The sequence below is a fragment of the Tamandua tetradactyla genome, chromosome 17, assembly GCF_023851605.1.
Source record: "Tamandua tetradactyla isolate mTamTet1 chromosome 17, mTamTet1.pri, whole genome shotgun sequence".
Lineage (NCBI taxonomy): Eukaryota > Metazoa > Chordata > Mammalia > Pilosa > Myrmecophagidae > Tamandua > Tamandua tetradactyla.
This window is the reverse complement of record NC_135343.1, coordinates 30114718-30131535: the sequence shown is the minus strand read 5'-3', so window position 1 is coordinate 30131535 and position 16818 is coordinate 30114718. Positions and strand designations below refer to the sequence as shown.

The window sequence follows — 16818 nt, the reverse complement described above, 5'->3', positions numbered from 1 at the left end:
AAAATTATTCTAGTAATATATATAGTTCATACAATTTCCCTTTTAAATCACATTCAAATATATAATTCAGTAGTATTAATTGCACTTACACTGTCGTGCGATCATCACCACCATCCATTAACAAAACTTTTCCATAAACCCAACAGAAATCCTGTGCCAATTAAGCATTAATTACATATTCCTTATTCCTACCCCAGTCCTTGGTAACCTGTATTTTAGTTTCTAATGCTATGATATTTGCTTATTCTAATTTTGTCATCTCAGTGAGATCATACAATACTTGTTCTTGTGTGTCTGGCTTATTTCACTGAATATGGTGTCTTCAAGTTTCATCCATGCCTCTGTCTCAGAACTGCATGCCTTGTATGGCTGAGTAATATTCTATACCATATTTTTAAATACATTTATCAGTTGATGGACACTTCTATTGCTTCCATTCTTTGGCAGTTGTGAATAATGCCGATGTAAACATCTGTGTGCAAATGTCTGTTAGACTCCCTGTTGAGCATCTTTTCATGTACTCATTGTCCACTTCATTGTCTTTGGTGAAATGGCCATTCCTGTCTTCAGCCCATTTCTAGATTGGGTTGTTTGCCTTCATGCTGTTGAGTTGTAGGATTTCTTCATACATTCTGGATAGTAAATCTTTTTCAGATATGTGGTTTCCAAATATTTTCTCCCATTCTGCAGGTTGTTTTTCTTTAAACTTTCATGATGAAGTCCTTGGATGAACAAAAGTTTTTAATTTTGATGTGGTCCCATATATCTACTTTTTATTTTGATGCTTGAGCTTTTGGTGTTAAATCCAAGAAATCATTTAGTCCAAAGTCTGGGAGCTGCTAATCCATGACTTTTTTTTTTTTTTTAGAAGTTTTACACTTTTGGTTAATATCTTTAAGTCTGTGGTACATTTTGCATTAAATTTTGTATATGGTATGAAGTACAGGACCACTCTCATTCTTTGCATGATGATATCCACTTTAATGCACTTTGATATCCACAATACTATTTGTTGAAGAGACTCTTCTTTCCCCATTGAGTGGACTTGGCACCCTTGTTACAAATCATTGAGTGGACTTGGCACCCTTGTTAAAAATCATTTGACCATGATGTGTGGATTTATTTCTGAACTCTTAATTCAATTTCATCGGTCTATGTGTCTGTCCTTATGCTAGTACCATGCTTTTTTTTTATTGTTATACCTTTGTATTTTCTTTTAACTTTTTAAATTGTATAGTATAATATATAAACAAAGCAAATAAATAAAAAACAAAAAGTGTTCAAAGCACTCTTCAAAAAGTGGTTACACGGCCGCTGCTTCCCCGCCGGAGCAGGACGTGCGGTCGGGGGCCGGGAAGACGCGCCGCCTGCCAGCATGGCTCAGAGATACGTGAACAGCAAAATCCACCCTGGGAAGGTGGTTGTGTTCATCAAACCCACCTGCCCCTACTGCAGACAGACCCAAGAGATCCTCAGCCAACTGCTCTTCAAAGAAGGACTCCTGGAATTTGTCGATATCACGGCCACCAGCGACACAAACGCTATTCAAGATTATTTGCAGCAGCTCACAGGGGCAAGAACGGTACCTCGGGTCTTTATCGGAAAAGATTGCATAGATGGATGTACTGATCTAATAAATATGCAAAAGCCGTAGAGACACGGCTACGGCAAATTGAAGCCCTAAAATAATTACAGAGCAGACCTCAATGATACCCTCCTTGAGAACTGGATGGCCTCGCCAACGATGACAGCACCTCTTGGCTATTCTTACCCAACTACAGCAGCTGTTTACTTAAATTCTGAAATGCATTAATCAAAATAATAATAATGTATAGGGGGCTTTGTTCTTCTTTTGGATCAGTATTAGAAGGTAGACCCACTTTCCCCACACCATGGGGATGAAAAGATTGATGAACCATCTTGGGTTTCTTCTGGAGTGGTCTTTGGGTTCAAAAACACCATGACAAGTTCTGGTTTAATATTTATCCATTGATCCAAAAGATGTTCTTTCTCTTTGGCATATTTTTTTACTCTTCATGTGCCAGCAGTCCTCTACCTCTAAACCAGTGTTTCTCAACCACGACCATGCTTATTCCAGGCCCCCCAGGCTGAATCTGTATTTGGTCTTTTGTGTTACACATCAGTCAAAGATATCTTGCTGAGCTTGACCCTCTAGAGTGAGCATGAGGAAATCAATAGCTTCTTAAATGTGCTTTTTCAAACTACCTGCATACCCCCCTTCACCATCTTTATATCACCTTATCCCATATTGAGAAACATGACTCTGAGCCAGTGTTCTCAACCTTGACAACTTAATAGTTTTCATGGGAAACGTTCAACAATTCCATGAAAAGTCTGTAAGGACCCAAGTTGAGAAACTCTGCATGAAAAGTGAAGTACTGTTCTCACTTGGTGCCACAGGGGTCAGAGACACAAGTGAAGATGCTGCAATCATGTGGCAGTATTTTTATGTAAGATATTTGTCCAGGTAATCCTGAACAACTGTGTGTTACTTTGATTTAGATTCTCAAATTTAAAATGCAAAATTAAAAAATTACTACAGAAATCTTGTGGCTCCCTCCCCAAGAAGATGTCTGTGCAAGGAGGTAAATTTGAGAAACACTGTCCTAAATGATTGTCAATTATTACTTTTTTCTTTTTCTACTCTTTGAAAATTTAAGAATCCCTTACCATATAATTTAGTTTTGTGTTCTAGAATTGCAAGATTATGTTCCTTTTCTTTTGTGTTCTTTAGTGTGATTAATTTGTTTTCTAACAAACTCTGAGATGATGACTTTGCTATTTTTGTTAATTTTTTCCATGCCTTGATACCTTAAGGAATGATATTAGTGTGAAATGCATAGACTTAAAGGTTTATTCGTGTTTGCCCCCTGCCATTATAAATAAAGCCATGTATTTCTGTCACTCATTGAGCATAGATGGTTTATATAATTTTTTAATATTGATATGACAAATAGGTTCAAGTAAAGTATGTCATCACTAGCCAACTGAATAATGTTCCATTCCATTTTTCCTTTTCCTACATGTCTTAGTTTTCTAGGGCTGCCATAATAAAGGACCACAAACTGGATGGCTTAAAACAACAGAAAGTTGTCTCTCAGTTCTGGAAACTAGGGGTCCAGAATCAAGGTGCCTGAAAAACCATGTTCCTCCTAATGTCTGTAGGGAAAAATCCACCCATGTCCCTTTACTGGCTTCTTTCTGGTGGTGGCTGGCAATTCTTGACAGTCTCTGGCTGGTGGCATTACTTAACCTCTGCCTCCATCATCGGATAGCTATCCTCTCTGTCTGCCTTCACATGGTGTTCTCCCTTCCTAAGCCTGTGCAAATTTCTTAAAAAAAAAAAAAAGTGGTTACACGATAGATCCCGAGTTTGTCATGGGCTACCATATGATCCTCTCACATTTTTCCTTCTAGTTGCTCCAGAATACAGGAGGTTAGAGGGCCAAAATACTTTCTTATCATCACAATCAACATTTTTTTCCTTCTTTTTTTGTGAACATAACATATATACAAAAAGCTATAAATTTCCAAGCACAGCGCCACAATTAGTTGTGGAATGTATTTCAGATTTTGACATGGGTTACAATTTCACAATTTTAGGTTTTTACTTCTAGCTGTTCTAAAATACTTGAGGACTAAAAGAGATATCAATTTAGTGATTCAGCATTCATATTCATTTGCTAAGTCCTATCTTCTATGTATAGTTCCACCATCACCTTTGATCTTTCCATACCTCTCATTGGGGTGGTTTGGGCTATGATAATTCTAAATTTTTGATATTGGAAGGGTCTGTCATTAATATGGGGTAGGGAGATGGAACTATCTGATGTTCTGGAGAAGCTAGGCTCGGTTGCGGGACTTATCTGGACTAGGGACCCATCTGGAGGTTGTAGGTTTCTGGAAAGTTACTCTAGCACCTGGAACCATTGTGGAGTCTTATAAATCGCCCTAGGTGTTCTTTAGGATTGGTTGGAATGGTTCTGGTTGGGGGTTGGCAGGTTATGATAGGTAGCAAGGTCTAATTGAAGCTTGTATAAGAGCAACCTCCAGAGTAGCCTCTTGACTCTATTTGAACTCTCTGCTGTTGATACTTTATTAATTACATTTCTTTTCCCCCTTTTGGTCAGGATGGAATTGTTGATCCCATGGTGCCAGGCCTGGATTCGTCCCTGGAAGTCATCTCCCACGTCGTTAGGGAGACTTTCACTCCTGGATATCATGTCCCACCTAGGGGGAAGGGTAATGATTTCATATATTAAGTTTTAAAATTAGGAAATGTGAGTCCTCCAATTTCATTCTTCTTATTCAAGATGACTTAAGGCCCCTTACCTAGCCAATTAACTTGATGATTGGTTTTTCCATTTCACCAAAGAAAGCCATTGGAATTTTGACTGGGATGGCTTTGAATCTGTGAACCATTTTGGGAAAAATTGATATTTTAACAATACTTATTCTCCCAATTCATGAAAATGGGAAGCCCTTACATTTATTTAGTTCTACTTTGATTTCTTTGAGCAATATTTTGTATGTTTTTCATGTACAATACCTTGATATCCTTAGTTCAATTCATTCCTAGATATTTGATTCTTTTAGTTGCTATTTTAAATGGATTTTTTAAATTGATTTATTCTTCAGATTGTTCATGACAAGTGATAGAAACATTACTGATTTTTGCATGTTGATCTTATACTCTGCCACTTTACTGAATTTATTAGCTCTAACAACTTTATTGTGGATTTTTCAGGATTTTCTATATACAGAATGATGTCATCTACAAATAGTAAAGGTTTTACTTCTTCTTTTCCAATTTGGATGCTTTTTATTTATTTATTTATTTTCCTAATTGCTCTGAGTAGAACTTCCTGTGCAATGTTTAATATCGCTGGTAACAATGATCATAGAGGGGAAACTTTCAGTATTTCACCATTAAGTATGATGTTAGCTATGGGTTTTTCATAGCTACCTTTGTCATGCTGAGGAAGTTGCCTTCCACTCCCAGTTTCTAGGTGTTATTATTGAGAAGTTGTGATAGATCTTGTCAAATGCCTTTTTTTGCATCGATTAAGATGATCATGTGATTTTTTTCTCTTTATTTTATGATTTTGTTATATTACATTAATTGATTTTATGTTAAGCTACCCCTGCTTACCTGGACTAAATCCTACTTGATAACGGTGCATAATTCTTTAAATATGCTGTGAGTTTTGGTGTGTTAGTATTTTGTTGAAGATTTTTGCATCTATATTTATAAGGGATATTGGTGTGTAAATTTATTTTCTTTGGTATCTTTATTCACTTTTAGCACCAGGGTAATGTTGGCCTCATAGAATGAATAAGGAAGTGTTCCCTCCTCTTCAATTTTTGGAAAAGTCTAAGGAGGGTTGGTGTTAATTCTTAGAATGTTCAGCAAAATTCACCAGTAAAGTCATTTGGTCCCAGGCCTTTCTTTATTGGGGGTTTTTGATTACTGATCCAATACCATTATTGATGTTTGCTCATTTTTATCTTTTATTTCTTCTTGATTTAGTGCAGGTAGCTTGTGAGTTTCAAGAAATCTGTCCGTTTCATTTAGGTTATATAATTTGTTTGCATATAGTTGTATGTAGTAACCTCTGATGATCCTTTTGATTTTTCTGGGGTTGGTCTTAATGTCCCCCAATCATTTATAATTTCAGTTATTTGTGTATTCACTCTTTTTTTCTTTGTCAGTCTACCTAAATGTTTATTGATTTTATTGATCATTTCAAATAACTACCTTTTGGTTTCATTATTTCTATTGTTCCTTTTTTTGAAAAAATTGTCTTGATTATCTCCACTCTTATCTTTGTTATTTCCTTCTTTCCTTGCTTTTGTTTTAGTTTTCTCTTGTTTTTCTAGCTCTTCCAGTTGTGAGGTTAGGTCTCTGATTTAAGATACTTCTTTATTTATTTTTTTTAATGTATAACTTTTTTATTGTATAATATAATGTATATACAAAGCAAAGAAATAAAAAAACCAATAGTTTTCAAAACACTTTTCAACAAGCTGTCATAGAACAGATCCCAGAGTTTGTCATGGGCTACCACACTATCCTCTTATATTTTTCCTTCTAGCTGCTCCAGAATATAGGAGGCTAGAAGGGCTTAAATATTTTTTTTTTATCATCACAACCAACTTTTCTTCCTTCTTTTTTTGTGAAAAATAACATATATACAAAAAAGCTATAAATTTCCAAGCACAGCACCACAATTATTTGTAGAATATATTTCAGACTTTGACATGGTTTACAATTTCACAATTTTAGGTTTTTATTTCTAGCTGCTCTAAAATACTGGAGACTAAAAGAGAGATCAATTTAATGATTCAGCATTCATATTCATTTGTTAAATCCTATTTTCTCTGCACGACTCCACCACAACCTTTGATCTTTCCATCTCTTTCTTTAGGGGTGTTTGGGCCATGGCAATTCTAAATTTTTCATACTGGAAGGGCCTGTCAATAATATGGGTTAGGGAGATGGAACTATCTAATGTTCTGAAGAGACTGGGCTAGATTTCAGGACTTATCTGGACCAGGGACCCATCTGGAGGTTGTAGATTTCTGGAAAGTTACTCCAGTTCATGGAACCCCCTGGAATTTTATATATTGCCTTAGGTGTTCTTTAGGAATGGCTGGAATGGTTCTGGTTGGGGGTTGGCAGGTTATGATAGGTAGTAAGGTCTAACTGAAGCTTGTATAAGAGCTACCTCCAGAGTAGCCTCTCGACTCTATTTGAACTCTCTACCACTGATACTTTATTAATTACACTTCTTTCCCCCCTTTTGGGCAGGATGTAAAAGTTGATCCCATGGTGCCAGGTCTGGATTCATCCCTAGGGGTCCTCTCCCATGTCACCAGGGAGACTCTCACCCCTGGATGTCATGTCCCACGTAGGGGGGAGGGCAAATGATTTCACTTGCAGAGTTGGGCTTAGAGAGACTGAGGCCACATCTGAGCAACAAAAGAGATCTTCCAGAAGTAACTCCTAAGCATGCCTATAGGTAGTCTAAACTTCTCCACTACCTACAAGGTATTTCTGTATTTTTAATGTACGCATTTTGAGTTATAAATTTCCCTCCCTGCACTGCCTCTAGTGTATCCTGTAAGTTTTGGATGTTGTGTTTTCATTTACATTTGTCTCAAGATACTTTCTAGTTTCCTTTGTGATTCCTTCTTTGACTCATTGGTCATTTAAGAGTGCGTTCTTCAGTTTATACATATTGTTTACATACAATTTATACATACACATATTTTCCTATTCTCCCTCATTATTGATTTCTAGTTTCATTTCATTGTGATCAGAGAAAATACATCATATAATTTCAGTTTTTTTAAAATATTGGCACTTAAGAAATTCTTTAGTGAGACTGTAGCATATAGTCTATCTTAGAAAATGACTTACATGTACCAGAGAAGGTTGTTTGTTCTGCTGCTAATGGGTGAAGTATTTTATGTTATTATTTTATTTTATATGTCAGTTAGATCTAGTTGGTCTATATATAATCCAACTTTTCTATTCCTTGCTGTACTGTCATCTAGAAATTCTATCCACTGTTGAAAGTGGTGTATTAAAGTCTCCTACTATTAACATAGAATCATCCATTTCTCCCTTCAAATCTTTCATAATTTGCTTTGCATATTTTGGCTCTGCCATTAGATGTAAATGTGTTTATAACTTTTATGTCTTTTTGTTGAATTTACCCCTTTGTTAGTCTTTGTCCCTCATAACAGTTTTTGATTTAAAGTCTCTTGTATCTGATTTACTTACTCCAGCTCTCTTTTGGTTACTATTTGCCCAGTATTTTCATTTTCAATCTACTTATATCTTTGAATTTAAGGTGGATCATGCTTTTTAATCTATTTGCCAATATCTGCTCTCTGACTTGAGAGTTTGATTCATTTAAATTTTTTTAACTTTTTTTATTAATTAAAAATTAACAAACAAAACATTTAGAAATCATTCCATTCTACATATATAATCAGTAATTCTTAATATCTCATATAGTTGCATATTCATCATTTCTTAGTACATTTGCATTGATTTAGAAAAAGAAATAAAAAGACAACAGAAAAAGAAATAAAATGATAATAGAGAAAAAAAAACTATACGTACCATACCCCTTACCCCTCACTTTCATTTACCATTATTTCAAACTGAAATTCATTCAAATTTAAAGTAACTACTGATAATGCATAACTTTCTTCTACCATTTTGCTATTTGGTTTTTGTAAGTCATTCCTTTTTTGTATCTCAATTTTTCTGTTAGTGCCTACTTTCATGTGTTTTTATTTTTTTTGTAGTGTACTATTTTGAGTCACTTCTCATTTCCTTCTGTATATATTTTTCATCTATAGTTTTGTGGTTACCATGGGACTTAAATTTAACATCCTAAATGTGTTGAAGCATATTTGATGTGATAACAATTTAACTTCAGTAGTATACACAAACTCTGTTCCTATATTCCTCCAACACCCTAACACCTCTACTTATTACAAATTATACCTTTATACATTTTAAGTTCAGAACCATAGATTTATCATTGCTTTTAATGCATTTACATTTTAGAAACTGTAAGAAGTAAAAAGTCGAGTTACATACCAAAAAATAACAATACAATAGTACTAGAATTAGTAATTACCCATATGGTTACCTTTACTGGAAGTCTTTATTTCTTAATGCTGCTTCAATCCAGTCTAGTGACCTTTCCTTTCAATCTGAAGAATTTCCTTCATCATTGTTTGTCAAGCAGATCTGGTAATGATGAGCCCCCTCAGTTATTGTTATCTGGGAATATCTTAATCTTTTCCTTATTTTTTAAAAGGCGGTCTCACTGGATATAAAATTCTTCAGTGATAATTATTTTTTTTTTAGCACTTAAATATCTCATCCTGCTGCTTTTTTGCCTCCCTTGTTTCTGATGAGAAACTGGCACATAATTTTTTGGTACAGAACACACTGCTTTTCTTTGCAGGTTTCAGAAGTATCTCCTTGTCCTTGGCATTAGACACTTTGGCTGCTATGCAGCTGGGCATGCTTCCCTTTGAGTTTACACAATTTGGGGTTTGTTAGTCTCCTTGAATATGGATACTTATATCTTTTGTTCAGTGTGGAAAAGTTTTATGCCATTATTATTATTATTATTATTATTTTTTTTTTTAAAGAGAGAGGGAGGAAAGGAAGGAAAGACAGAGAAGGAAGGAAGGGAGGAAGAAAGGGAAACATTTTTAAACATTTTCTTGTTTTATTATATTTTGTTTGTTTGTTTGTTTTTTACATGGGCTGGGGCCGGGACTCGAACCGGGGTCCTCCGGCACGGCAGGCAAGCACTCTTGCCCGCTGAGCCACCGCGGCCCGCCCCCATTATTATTTTTTAATATTCTATCTTCTCCTTCCTCCCTTCTCCTTCCAGGACTCGTATAATGCATTTATTGGTACATTTGATGCTATTCCACAGGCTTCAGGCTCTTGTTAACTCTTTTCATACTTTTTCTTTCTGCTTCTCACACCAAATCAATTGTCTACTCTTTTGAGTACACCGGTTCTTTCTTCTGACAACTCTAATCTGATTTTGAAAAAAACTATAGGGAATTTTTCATTTCGTCTATGTGGACTTCAACTCCATTATTTTTGTTTGGATCCTTTTAAAAATTTCTTTCTTTATTGAGATTCTATATTGTTCGTTCACTTTTTTCCTGATATCCTTTGATTCTTTCTCTATGTTGCCCTATACTCCTTGAACATGCTGAAGATCAATTTTTTTTTCTTTAAACTCCTTGTCTGATATGTTCAAATTCTGGTTTTCTTCATTGGTGGTTTCTGAATTTTTATCTTGTTCCTTTGTATGGGGCATCATTACCTGTTTCTTTGTTTGTCTTGTAATGTTTTGTCACACATTGGACATTTTAATATTTAATGTGTTGACTTCAGCACTTAGTCCCTGAGCTGTTTGCTCCTTAAGTTCATTTCCAACTCGTGATATGGTTGAGATTTCCTTGAGTGCCAGGAGCTAATATACACAGCAAACCCAAGCAAAAAAAACACTTTTCAGTGTTGGAAAATTGTCTCTGTATTGGCCAATGTTCTCCTTCAGAATTTAGCCCTCCTATCAAGAACAGTATAAGGTAAAAGTGATGCAGTGTCTTCTTAGCCTGCCTCTTGTCCTGGGCTTGTGCTCAGTCCTGGCCGTAGGGTTTTCCTATATAAGGGAATGTCAATGTGTCCTCTATTCCTTATAAAACATATACCACCCCATTTCCACCTCATACTGGGTGCTCTATTGTATGTCTTAAAGCTAATAATCCTAGTTAAACCCTAGTCTCTGGACTTAACTGTTTCTTAATCTGATTTAGCTGTCTGTAAACTGCTTCTGCCTTCAGGTCATCTTCTGGAGAGCAAGCCAGAGATCAGTCTCTTCGTTTATTTATCATTCTGTAACCCAAAAGATTGGCATCCTGGTATGTGCATGTGGGAGGCTATGCTCCCTCTGGAATAGAGCCAGGGACCTACAATGGGAGCTGAGCCTGGCCTCACAGAGCAGTGGAAAGGGGTGGGAGAGTGTGCAGCAAGGGAGCCATGAGCTTCTCCTACTGTTTTTAAGGCTGCATGTTCTTGATTTGGCATTTGCTGCATTATTGCACTCCTTTATCTATTTTCTGGAGTTTTCAAGGTGATGGCTCTGACAGTTTTTTCTAGCTGTTCAAAGATTCTGAGGGCATCCTGAAGCATTTAGGTCACCATCTTGGTCAACTGGAAGTCTTCCCTCCATTTTAATGATTTTACTGGCTTTGTAAGTAATCCTAAATTTATGTCTGGAAACCCAAATGGGCAAATAGACTTGTGGATCTGGATTGATTGATCTTGATCACATCATGCTTAGGAAAGTGTAGAGTGGTCAATGTCTTCTTGGTGATCATTTTGGTTGTTCACCGATCTGAAATTTTTATTTTGAGAGGATGTCAAAATGATTCTAGAAGTATAAATACCACAGACAAAAAGCAAAGTCATAGAAATTTATAGTCAGTCTTGCTCATTTCAATAGCATACTAAATATTAGTAGAAAACATAAAAAAGTTTCAATCTACTGAAAAAATTAGATATCTACCCATATTAGAACAAAGTACGCAAATGATGTGCCTTTTTAGATGCCCTACTGTTATCTCAACAAAAGTTAAGAAAGCTAATTTGCCATCTAAAGGAGCAAAACCAAAGGACAATAAATCCTCCCTCCCTTCTTCCCTCCATTCTTTCATCCCTTCCTCCCTTCCAAAAATTTAAACTGTTTTGGAAGTTATTAAAGCACGTGTTCGGTAGTGGCCTCTAATCCTCCAATTGCCTTTCCCAGAGAGTAGTTTTAAATATCCTTTTCTTGAGCTATTAAGTGAGTCATCCCATTTGGTGACTCTGGTGAAGTCACACCACTTTTTTCTCTCTGAACAGATTCTATGATGACACATAAATGGCTAAGAACCTTCCCTTGTGGCGTAGTAAAGTAGGCGATCATTACTGCCCTCTCCTCTGCATTTATTCTCTCTTACCTCCTTTTTTTTGGTCTTTCTCCTTGCTCCCTCCTAATCTTTGTTCACCCCTAATCTTCCATCACAGTGCTTTCAATTCATTCCTCTGGTCAAAAAGGAAAGTTGGACGTTTTTACTTGCATGCTCATGGGAAATTTAAACCAACAGGTCTAAAGGAGAGCTCATCATCATCACATCTCTAATCAAGCCACACTCTCCATTTCTGTTAACACTGTCACCTTTCATTACAAAGATCATTCATCTAGCCTTCTCTCTTTTACACACTCCTCATGTCCAGTCATGGCCTCCACAATTTTTCTGCCACTTGTTCCTTTAATCACAGGTCAGGTCATATTACTACAAAGTCTGAAAACATCCACTGTCTCCCTGCTGTCTTTGTAATATAACTCAAACTGTTATTTTAATATTCAAGGTTGCATTGAAGGGTTGGGTATCATGTAGTATGATGAGTATGGTAATTCAAACAAAGAGAAGTGAAAATAATAGCACCCTTATTTCAGGGTTGTTTGGAAGGGTGAATAAGCTCCTTATAGTGATATATCACTTTTCTCAACTAAATTGAGCTACAAGTTAGTTCAATGCTTTCTACGTTTTGGGAATGTTGATGTGTTTTAGTTTGCTAAAGCTGCCGGAATGCAATATAGCAGAAATGGAATGGCTTTTGAAAAGCAAATTTATGAAGTTGCAAGTTTACAGTTCCAAAGCTATGAAAATGTCCAAATTAATGCACCAGCAGGAGGTTACCTTCACTCAAGAGAGGCTGATGCCATCCAGAATACCTCTGTCAATGGTAGACAAGTTGCTGGCATCTGCTGGGTTCTTTGGCTTATGGGCATCTTTGTCAGCTGGGAAGGCACATGGTAAAGTCAGCTAGCTTTCTTTCCTGGCTTCTTGTTTAAAAGGTCTCTGGCTGTGTACACTCTAAAGCTTTTTCCAAAATGGTTCCATCTTAAAATACTCAATTAAGCAACCCCACCTCGAATGGGTAACTACACATCTCCATATAATCAAACGTTCCCACCCACAACTGAGAGGGGCACATCTCCATGGAAATAACTTAATCAAAAGATCCCACCCAGCAATACTGAATTGGGATTAAAGAACATGGCTTTTCTGGGGTACACAACAATTTCAAACCAGCACATAGTATAATGGGGTAATAAGATTGGTTTTTGAGCCAATAAGATTGGCTCAATTATATAGAAAATTACAGATTAAATTGTATCCCCCAAAAGAGATGTCCAAGTCCTATCCCCTGGTCCTGTGATTGTGACCTTATTTGGAAATAAGGTCTTTGAAGATGTTATTAATTAAAGAGGTCAAACTTGACTAGAGGGGACCCTAATCCAGGGTGACTGCTATCCTTATAAGAAGAGGAAATTTGGATATAAGGAGAGAGAAAATGGCCATGTGACAACTGAGGTAGAGATTGAAGCCTAAGAATTGCCAGCAAACTACTAGAAGTCAGGAAAGAGGCATGAAACAGATTTTTCTCTAGAGACATCAGATGCAGTAAGGCCCTGCTGACACAATGATTTTAGACTTCTAGCTGCCAGAACTGTGAGGTTAAAAAGTCTGTTGCTTTCAGCCATTCTAGCAAACTAAAATAGGTAGTATTTTAAATCTAACAATGTTTTAAGGCAATTATATCTGAATATAGAATTTAAAAGCTTGGTTTAAAATTTGCTTATTAATCATTTTATTTTTAAAATGTACTTTAGAAGCATTGTAAAAACAGAAATTAAACAAATCATTGCTGCAAAAATGCACATTTGAGCCTCAGAAATGGAACTGTATTCTGTAATTGAAGCTGGGCATTTTTAATAGAGTTTTTTTTTTAAATTACATGACTTTATTATCCAATGAGAAAAGTAGCTGATGTGCATTCAGATTAGTTCCTTTAATAATGTTTTTTAAAACTCTATGGCTATTAATGACTCAATAGTACAATGATAATTTGCAATGCCCCATGGGCTTCAATAAAAGGGAAAAGAAAAAGGTTCAAGTTATCTTAGAGAGGCTAATATGAGGCAGTATAAAAAGTAAGAGATTTTCTTAACTAAAAAAATAAGAGGTTTAAAGCCAAATATATGTATTCTACCCACTTATATTCCCATTGGAGGCTCAAGCTTCTAGAATACTAATATAAACTGAATTCATAACATGTAAGTTTAAATCCCTATTTACTCTTCAATCATGAATAGGATAAGACTTGGGCAGAAAAGTTCTGAAACTCCAGGAGAAAATAGCAAGAAGGCTCAAGCACTAAGAAGCAATTAGAAAAAAGGAGAGTTCCTAACTCAGAAGGGGATGTTAGAGAGTTATACTATCCAGAGGGTCTTTGACCCACAAAGAGAAGGTATGATGTGTTTGGGTCTGGTTTCCTGTTTAAGGAAAATTAATTCTCTAGAAATGAAAATTTCTGGTTTAAAGGTAATGATCAAGAAATGGAGGCTTCTTGTAAAGCAATGGGACCTTGCCCTAAGGTGTCCTCTAAATTTGAAGTCACAATGCAAGCACTTGAAGGCAATTCCACATGGTCCTCCTGTAGCACTTACCTCTAGAGAAATCAATCACAAGAGCCTCTGGACTTAATTTATTATGATGTGACTAATGACAATAGACAATGTGATGCTAAAGGACCTATTTGTTGTTCTCAATACCCCCAAGTATTGTGAGTTTCTCGCTTATTCATACTGAACTCCGTGACCTGTGATTTTGTGTCTCTGGTTTCCCATTCAATCTCTTTGGCAGCATGTCTGTTCTGATATTTTTTTTCTCATATCTTCTTAGAAGGGCAATGGCATTGATTTAGTCCCTACTTAATGATCCAAGCTGGCACCAGTAGTCATACTTTCTGGCCCATACCCTGTTATCTAAAATTGAATTTGACTGAGTTCTGTTTAATTTTCTATAAAGATTATCTATTTCGTAGGTGCTCTCCCACATGCATGGTCCAATAATGCTAACTGTTATTAGTACAGGGACTTCCTGGAGTTGATAAAGTAAACTTGTACTTTTAGTCCCATACACATTCTCTTGTGTGTGTGTGTGTGTGTGTGTGTGTGTGTGTAGTGTGTGAACAGAAAGTATAGGCACTTAAACTCTTGAACATTTCTGTTTTGAGGGCTTATTCTTCTGTATAATTATATCTTATAGAAGATTGGATATAACAAAAAATACGTAGCCTGAGCAGTTCCCTGATGTCCAAAAGGATTTTCATGCTAGACTCAAGTCACCTGGCTCCAACTATAGAGCATCTACATATGGTCTAATATATTTTAATATTCCTCTACTTAAAAACAAAATAAAAAATTGTAAAATGTACTCTATATTGATTTATTTCTCCAGTTTATATTTTCTGTTTGTGATTGGTAGATTTAATGTTGAGTAAAATGTTAGTGGACGATTTGCATTGTTTGAATTGACAAATATTTAACATTTGTTTTTTGAAAATTGTATTGGAAACAAGTCAATTTCTACTTTCCTATTGTACATTTTATGTTACTGGTGACCTCAAGTTGGTTGCTTCTTTGGTTGACTCAACTTATTCTGACTGACTATAAAAATGAGTAATAAAATAAATTTTAATAAATATAATTACATAAATAATCACAACAATTTTAATAATCTTTATTTTATCTTTTAATGCTTGATGTTTTGATGGTAGGTGGAGTCCTCTCTACCTCTCCAGGCTGGCTTCTCTGGTGTTTCATCCAGCATTACTCCAGACATCTCTAAAAGCAACTTTCCTATCTGAAAGGAAGATGTCCCAAGTTAATTTACTTTTCCTTTCCCCAAATAAGTTGTCAACTTACCCTCAAAGATTCCATAGTTATATTTAATGGAGAATGGTGAGATGAAGCAGAGTTTTGGCACCAACTACCATGAAAATGGCAGTTGCTTGAAGGCCCAATAACCCTTATAACTGGTTGGCTTTATTAGAGAACTAGCGAAAGTCAGAGACCTGTGGGGTCATCAGCTCAGGATGTATTTCCAATTTTACTGCACCAAGTATGTCCTCCCTCTCTTGAACATATGGACATGTTCAATACCTCTGCCTAGATACACACATACAGCCTCTTTCTCGCCTATGTTCTTTTACTAGTTTTACATCTTCTGTATAGATTGTCATACAGTCCATGTGTTTTATATTACGCTGTTGTCTCTCATTTAAATATAATCTACACATTTTTTAGGGTACGTTCATGACGTACTAATCATTCATTATAGAATTTGGGTGGATAAATACCATTTACATATAAATAGAAAATGAATATTACATATAATATTCATTTCAAGTAACTAGGGATTGACTCCAAAGTTTAGTTTTTTTTTTTTTTAATATTTTTATCGATAAATCTTCACAAGCATGCATTCCATACATGGTGTACAATCAGTGGCTCACAATATCATCATGTGTTTTGAATTCATTGCCATGAGCATTTTTTAGAACATTTACATCACTCCAGAAAGAGAAATAAAAAGAAAAAAGAAAACCTCATGTATACTATACCCCTTACCCCTCCCTCGCATCGACCATGGGTATTTCCATCTACCCAACTCATTTTACCCCTTATTCCCACTATTATATAATTATTTTTTATCTATATTTTTTTACTCATCTGTCCATACCCCATACAAAAGGAGCACCAGACACAAGGTTTTCACAATCACCCAGTCACACTGTAAAAGGTATCTCTTTATACCATCGTCTTCAATAATCAAGGCCACTGGAACACAGCTCAACAGCCTCAGGCACTTCCCTCAAGCCACTCCAATACACCATAAACTAAAAAGGTTTATAAAAAGGGATGTCTATACAATGCATAAGAATAATCTCTGGGACAACTTCTCAACTCTGCCTGAAATCCCCCAGCCACTGTTTGTCTCATTTCTCTTTTCCCACCCCTGGTCAAGAAGGCTCTCTCAATCTCTTGATGTCAGTTCCCTGCCCATCCAAAGGATAGATGTTCATGTGGTTTTCTCCATAGGCATTAGAAAAATATGATGCCAGAAGTCTGAAAATAAAGGAAAGTTATCCCAACTTCCATATGAAAAATTTGAGAATATAACATCCTAATGGCACAGTGTCTATACTATTAAACTATTTAAGCTTACTTAAATAGTAACCTGTATAGCTGTCATTATCCTTTTTTTCCTATTGTCTCCTTTTAAAAATATATGTATATGTGGGTGTATATAATTCACCATCTCTATGTATAGATTGATATTTCTGTA

General features: G+C 35.8%; 1 protein-coding gene across 1 annotated transcript; it reads left to right on the top strand.

Moving 5' to 3' along the window:
• The first annotated feature begins 1375 nt into the window (after positions 1-1375).
• Positions 1376-1654, top strand: LOC143661541 (glutaredoxin-1-like). The gene has a single exon (XM_077135090.1). The coding sequence runs from the start codon at positions 1376-1378 to the stop codon at positions 1652-1654; it is 279 nt and encodes a 92-aa protein (XP_076991205.1).
• Positions 1655-16818: the final 15164 nt, after the last annotated feature.